The sequence below is a fragment of the Anneissia japonica genome, unplaced genomic scaffold (assembly GCF_011630105.1).
Source record: "Anneissia japonica isolate Jap-2015-1 unplaced genomic scaffold, ASM1163010v1 scaffold288036_len564833_cov171, whole genome shotgun sequence".
Lineage (NCBI taxonomy): Eukaryota > Metazoa > Echinodermata > Crinoidea > Comatulida > Comatulidae > Anneissia > Anneissia japonica.
In genome coordinates, this window is record NW_022706414.1 from 487,124 (window position 1) to 494,926 (window position 7,803).

The window sequence follows — 7,803 nt, forward strand, 5'->3', positions numbered from 1 at the left end:
CCAGCCTAGACCCATACTGTAAATTTGTTTTATTGCGCGAAAGAGACCTAATGCATCTGCTCAAATTTGAGCAGAAAATCACTAGGAAAATAGGAGCGCGGAAGCATAATAATTGCTCTGGGTTAAAATTAAGATTTGGTCAAAAGTTTAATTGCGGCAAAATCTGAGTGGAAATCAGCCCTTACGTTCCGAATTGCACGGACAGATTTCTAGGACTAATTTTTGCGCGAAGGGTATATTCCCCGCACAGGCCTTATTATACAGTCTGGGCCTAGGTCTCTAATCCTAGGACTATATAATAGTGGTTTTGTTTCCTCTCTAGTCATGTCGTCTTCTCATGCATATACTCTGCTGAAGAAGGAGATAAAAACAATTGCAGACCTTTCTAGATGGCAGAAATCACAGGTGAGTTTGCCATCAATGATAAATGTTATTATTTTGTGATTAAATTGCATCCGTTGCATTTTTCAGTTTCCAATTCAGTGACACCCTGCTTACATACAGTATCTTTGCATGTAGAGTTCCCTGCAATTGGCTTGTGTAATCAATTTGAGAATTTGGAGGTATGGATGAGTGGACATATTCAGTGTGAGAGTAAGATCCACCCAAGGGTAAACCATAAGTCAGAAGACTTATTTCCACTCAGATTATTTTTTTTATGTAAATTGCAAAGTACACTGAGAGACAGAACCCTACACTTCCAATGAATGTACCTATTTGTTTAATGTGCACATGTGCCATATCCATATTGCACACACTCCCTAAATGTATTATCCAATAGATCATGCACTGTTGAAACTTATAGCCAAAATACATGAAGAGCAGCGAATGGACTTGAACCAGGTAACAAAAATCTCCATGGTTCACACACAGACTTGGCTACCTTGGTTTAGCCGACTGAGCTAAGCTGCTGAATTGATTCAATCAGTCTGTGTCTTCTTAGGGATTAAAAGTTATTAGATTCTTGTAAATGATCAATTCTGTGTTTTATCTGAATTTATAGACTCAAACAGTGTTGTACGACGCAACCTGACATGATTTCACAGGTTATGGGGAAAATTGTTATGCATTGCACGTTAATTTTGAAACGCATTCTAGTTGTAGAATGTAGATTGACGCGATATTTTAATTTATGTTCTGTACATGTTTGATATTGGTCCTTTTTCGGACAAAGTTTATACGGAAAGTGACCAAAGTGCCGGACAGAAAAGTATGTACAAAAACACATGAAAACAGGATACAAGATCAGGCCAAAAAAAAAGTGCTTGTTTGCCCTCCTCACCCATCCCTAACTCATCACTGAAAAATATAGGGGCAGAAAAACAAAAATATATATATAATATATATATATATATACATAATTTATTCATTTACATTTTTCATAGGCTTTCAAGGAATACCAGGCTTTCATAGAAACTCTGAATAATGCTGTAAAAGGCAAGAAAGTTTCAGATGATATTGAAGAGACACCAGTGAGTATAATAATAGTTTTTTGTGACCTTGATACTGTTAAAGAGAGTAGTAGTTTTTGATACGAGAATTTTAGCAATCATATCTATCTCATTTTTCTAGTAACTGCCAGCGTCTGACGTTCAATTCCATGCAAAATGCAAGTCCATGATGCTCGTAATGTATCGTTTTTAATGATCAGTTGAAACTGCCACAGTCAGTCAGCAGATGACTTCACATGTCTAACAGGGAGCAGGGTTGGATTTGTCTTAATACGGCGCAATAAGTGCCTGGCTTTAGGCACAGACAGAGGCTTGCGTTTTTATTTTGAGCCAGCCGATGGTCATACAGTGCAGAGTGTGCCTGGCTTTAGTGGAAGGAGTTCGGAATCACTTGTCTGGATTTGTTTGTGTCTGTGCTGTATGGTGGTAGTGAGGCTGTTACTTGATGCAATTCTAATACAGTAGAACCCCTATTAAAAGGTGTCCTTAAATAGGGTTTTCCCCTAACATATTGTTAAACGATATGGTTTTTTTTTTCTCAATTCACAGCTAAAAAATTGTCCCCTTATATAGTAGTATCCCCTTAATAGGGTGTCCCAAAAGAGTGGTTCTCTATATTTAAAGTACAGGTCTGTTATAAAACATTGTTATTTTCTACGCAGCAATGTAAGAAGTTACTTGAGCTTCTAGACACTCTCAGTATGTGGATAGATGAGATACCGCCAGTAGATCAGCCACAACGTTTTGGTAACAAAGCATACCGTACATGGCTTGAAAGACTCACAGTAGTAAGCCTTTTGAATTTCTATCCACCAATTTATTTGTGCATTATTCATTTTTATCAGTGTATATTGTATTTGATAAGGGTGGTCCCATAATTGGAGTCCTAATGTCCCCATTCCAAGTCTTTTTATGAGGCTGGGCTATGTTCACGTTTGAGAGACACCCTAGACGAGAGGTTGCAGGCTTGAATCCTGCCAGAGACATCTTTTGGAAAAATATTAAAAAGGGGTTTTTTTTTGTAATAAATTTTTATAAAAATTAAAAATTCATAAAGTCTTTAAAAAAAAAAATTGAATGGTGAATGGTGGTAGTCAGACTTGATGCCATTAAAACACAGTAGAACCCCTATTAAAGGGGCACCTTTGGGACCAAAAATAGTGTTCCATAATATGGGTGTCCTATGTATATTATATATATATAAATCACAAGTGATCTATGTATGTTCTATATTGTAGATGAAATAAACATGACACTGTCAATGATAAATTGTATCAACGTAGGAATAAAGAATGTTCAATGTTTTTAGAATTCAGAAACCCTACTGAAGAATATTATAGAAGAAAAAGATTGGTCGTCTATTATAGAATTACAAGGCTATTTTAATGATGGCTTTGGGAACAGTACACGAATTGACTATGGAACAGGCCATGAGATGAACTTTGCATCATTTTTATGTTGTCTATTCAAACTCCGGTACTTGACGGACCAAGATTATGAAGCTGTCGTTCTCAGGGTGTTCTGCAGGTTGGTTAATAACTGTTTTATTAAGATGAAAATAGATGTTTTATTTTATGTTAAGTGTATTCAAAAGTCAATAAATTGCTACCAGTTTTTTACTTTACATGGTTTACTTCACTAAATTGCTCTTACCTCTAACTATAAAACAAATCATTTGCATTGGAAAAGGCCTGCCAACTTCATCTTGTGCTGGCTTCCCATGTATAAATCCACTTGTTTTCTCATGTAACTATCTATAGCAGTGTTTCCACAGCAATTAAAATTCTCCAATATTTCTCTGATAAATTACCTTAACATTCCCTCCAAATATTTTATCCCATCTTGCAACATTATGGACAACAATGCAATGTGTTTCAACATCAAAACATCTGTTTTGTTGACCAGCAGGTGACCCTTTTTTTTTTGTTGAGATTGATAGGCCTAGACTTAGATTAAAACCGTTTGGTGCTATTTCACTCTTGCAAATGTACTGTAAAAATGATGTTTCATTGTACTTCTATGTAGGGATTGAGAAGAAGACAAAAAAGAATGCTAGCTTTGTTTGGTGTGTTTTTACAACAATAAAAGCAATAGGCAAGCTTAGACCTACAGTAGGCCCAGCCAGGCACCGAGTGCAGCCGTTTTATGCGTTTTTTTAATATGTAATAAGCATGAAAAATGTACTCACTTTCCCTAGGGATCTTTGATGCAACCTAAGCTTTAATGCCCACAGAGCTTTCTTTCTGTTGCAACTTTTCTATGCAACAAATGTGCTTTGTGGTGGTTGTCAAGCTTTTACATTGAGGCAGTTAAAACTGCTCTCAAAATGCACTTCTACCAATATTTTTTTTATTATTGTTTGTTTGTTATTTGGTATTTATATAGCACTTTTCCTTAAGATATGAAGCACTTTGTTTTCCCTGGTAATTGGGTCCACATGCTTTGTTGCTGACATATTGGCGTAGTAGCAGTCAACCCAACCAGGTACCTATGGTATACTCCAGGGTGGAGGGAAGCAATGCAGGTAAAGTGCCTTGCTCAAGGAAGCGAAGTGCACAGCGAGGGATTGAAATCCCATCCTCGAGGTTGGGAAACCAAATCGTTTTAATGTAACCAGCTCCAGATATATACTCTTGACCTTTAAGTTGGAAGTAAAGTCATTCAACAATATTACAGTACATGAACAATATGACATATAAGTAGCTGATTGTTTTTATGCAGGTATTTGACATTAATGAGGAAGTTACAGACTGTTTATAAGATGGAGCCAGCTGGTAGTCATGGTGTGTGGGGCTTGGATGATTTCCAGTTCCTGCCTTTCATTTGGGGAAGCTCTCAGCTTATAAGTAAGTGCGAACTAGATTTTGCTTATGAATATTCCTAGCCCCCTTAAGGTCTTGGACCTGAAATCACTGAGCATAAATCAGAATTATACAATCATTAATAGTAACCTAGACTTTTTTTTTTAATTCTTTATTCATATCAAAATCTCAGCAGAGATACATATCTAAACAAAATCCAAACTTTACACAAGACATTAAAAGTTTGATTAACATATAATTGGAAAAAAAAACAACTTTTGTTTAAAAAAGTGTAACTTATCTAATGTGGAAATTGTGATGTATTGATATAAACCGATTCTTCCTTTTAATTTTTGTTTATTTTTAAAATCTGTTGCAGGTCATTCATTGAAGCCAGAGGCCTTCATTGACCCAGTAGTTGCCAAGAAATCATCTCATGATTTCATGTTCATGGCTTGTATAGCATATATAAATGAGGTAAGAATTTGAATTGCCTTCAACATTTTATTTCAAATAGGAAATAAATTTATTTCAATATACTTTTGTCGCAATTAATCAGCAATGTACCTGTCTAGCTATGTGCTTTCCCAAAGTTGTTTCAACCATCAATTTTACCGGTAAAAATAACCAGCCAGCCAGTAAAAAGTTTGAGTTTGTAAAATTTAATGAACATCATTCCAGTCTATGCCTAAACTGTGATGTTTTTTTTAAAAAGTCATTAAACCCCATTCAAAAGGAGTAATGCCTCACACTTACTCGCATAGCTGAAATTTTATGGACAAATTTACCAGTAAAAATAGTTCAATTGGGAGAACCATGTCATTGTTCATCGGAATGGAAATGTGCTTGAGCTTGGTGGGATGCTTGGTGTCCAATACGAGAATCCCACATTCAAACCCATTCACTGCAGGGTTTTTCTTCCTCACCTACTGAAAACGTAGTCATAGTTTCTTAGCATTTATTCCATCCTGGAAGTGGTGAGTGTATTTGCTGTTAGATGTGAAAGAATTTTTTTTTATTATTGAGAAATTATTATACAGTATTTGCATATCATACATTAGTGGAAATTATTATATGAAGTTTTGATTCCCAAAGGAAATTTTTGAATTTAGTTTTACATGAATTGAAAAAAGGACAGGCTAACCATACACTAATGAAAAATGAGTGCATACTTTGAGATATGTAAATAATGTTGGCGTTACAATGATGACATTACGATTTACTTATTAAACCTTAGTTTTTGTGCACTATTGATTGTATGAAATTTACTAGAATAATATTGTTCTATTTAGCTTGTTCAAATATGCACAATATAAGATGACGAAATTATGTTTCTATTTGTCCTTTTTTTTCAGGTAAAAACTGGACCCTTTGCAGAGCATTCCAACATCCTGTGGGGAATCAGCTCCATCCCACATTGGACAAAGGTCAACTCAGGACTTTTAAAAATGTATAAGGCAGAGGTAATACTATACTATACAAAAAAACACAGTTATTTTAATATTTGTAATCAGATATACAAGTAAACACATTTAAAGATAAATTAAACTTACAAGTTAAAGTTACAAATACTAAACACTGTTGAAAACTTATTAAGTTAACATACATGAAATGCTTGAATAATAATAAGAATTAGTGATATAGGCCTAATTATATTGAAAATTTAATACTAATCACTGTTGAAAACTCATTAAGTTAACATACATGAAATGCTTAAATAATAATAAGAATTAGTGATATAAGCCTATAATTATATTAAAAATTTAATTATTTTGTACAACAAACAATTTTTATTTAATAATTGTAATCAAATAGATTTAATAATATTAAAGTAAAATTATAAAAAGATAATTAACAGACATAAACATCTTTTACAATCAATTACGCTAACAATGCCTTCTCCTCATAATCTCCCCACAATTTGAACAGTATTCTACTAATTGTAAGACAAGTACAATCCATTGATACATTTAAGTCACTAATAAAAAACTATTTATTCCAACAAGTAATTGTATAATAAAATGTCTTTATATCAGCGCAGCCTACTGTGTCTGTTGGTCGCAGATATGGAGCACCTGGTCGTCAGGGCAAATGTGAAACCTTCTCCTTTGTTTGCACCACCTAGGCCAGGGCAGATGGTTGACCCTTTGAGACCTAGTGCTGTTTGCCACCATACCTTATTACATTATTGTTAAATTATTAAGCATTTTGTTTTATAATTTAATAGAGGTACTGCGCATGTGGGCTATAAAAATGTAAATTATTATTATTATTAAATTGCTTGGTAATTAATTTTGTAGATCTTGGTTGAGAGTACTGGTGCTAGTAATTGCATGTGCACTCTTCTAAGCAGGAGATATTCATGGATTTTGTGACAAACCCTAACAGGCTATTATAGATACCTGTAGTGAATTCAGTGTTCACAGTTCTAAAATTATCTTCTGTTTTCCCACAGGTTCTGCTGAAGTTTCCAGTTATACAGCATTTCTCGTTTGGCACTATGTTGTCCATTAATCCTGCTGAAGTATGACCTATGACCTATGTACTTTCAACTGCATCGTCAGTGCTAGAACACAGTGTATACTGTACCAGCACAAGATACTGAATATGTGCACAGTGTTAAATCGTACACTTGCCGAGTAAACCTCAGCATGCTGTCTCAGAGTGGAGTCTTGTTAACGTAAGAGGTAGTGTCTGTGATGTGATAGATGCTGAAGGTTGGTGTTTCTATCAGAGACAATAAACACCAAACCTGCAAAACCTGCTTTGTTCCTTGTTGATATCTAAGGAAAAAATACTGCTAATTAGTATGGCAGAGTGAAACGTATACTGCATACTTTAATATATTTTTTAAGCATCATAAAGACATTATTGAAATGGTTTATGAAAGTCAGGCTTGGAAAATGCGTGCAACCACCAGTCAGAGCCATCATGTACTGAGCTCAATGGAACATTTGCCAGTTTTCATTTTATTACCAATGATTTCAACACAACAGTCATGGATGTCAGGTACCAAGTGTGATTGTTACTTGGTTACTTACTTACTTGCTTGGTTACTTAGTTGATAGATCCTTTTGTCCTTCTGGAAGGGCCCTCAGTTGTTTATTTAAATAAATATAATTGTTTCCCTTACTTAAAAGTAATGTATGGGTGAGTTTACAACCAAGATTATTTTCATGGTCAGAAACAAATAAAAATAAATATTCTATAACCTAAAAGTATATGGTGCATTGGACAATGTTAGTGTTGATATTATGTGGGTAGATTATAAAATGTGCAATCTCAGTTGTCACATTATTAAGCCAACTTTCATTTTGTTATATCTTGAGAATGATTGAGTTTGTGAAGTGTCCATAGACAAGATTATTAGGACAAATTTCGGTTCACAGAAACATGCTCTCTTGTAATTTGATAGGCATTGGTGAGAAATATTAGAGACCTTTCATGTCCGCAAAGTACTTTTGCTCAGGAGTGAGCCAAGGCTGGGTAGTCCAACAAACTATAGTATATGAATGTGGAAATTCTTTTAAATTATTAGGCAATGTAATAAC

The 7,803-nt window shown here is 34.6% G+C and overlaps 1 protein-coding gene across 1 annotated transcript; it reads left to right on the plus strand.

Moving 5' to 3' along the window:
• The first annotated feature begins 258 nt into the window (after window positions 1–258).
• LOC117106133 (serine/threonine-protein phosphatase 2A activator-like) lies at window positions 259–7,473 on the plus strand. Its single transcript, XM_033247480.1, has 8 exons — window positions 259–405; window positions 1,386–1,472; window positions 2,114–2,239; window positions 2,761–2,978; window positions 4,173–4,297; window positions 4,632–4,729; window positions 5,608–5,715; window positions 6,708–7,473. The coding sequence occupies exons 1-8, from the start codon at window positions 325–327 to the stop codon at window positions 6,780–6,782; spliced, it is 918 nt and encodes a 305-aa protein (XP_033103371.1). The 5' UTR covers window positions 259–324; the 3' UTR covers window positions 6,783–7,473.
• The last annotated feature ends 330 nt before the right edge of the window (window positions 7,474–7,803 follow it).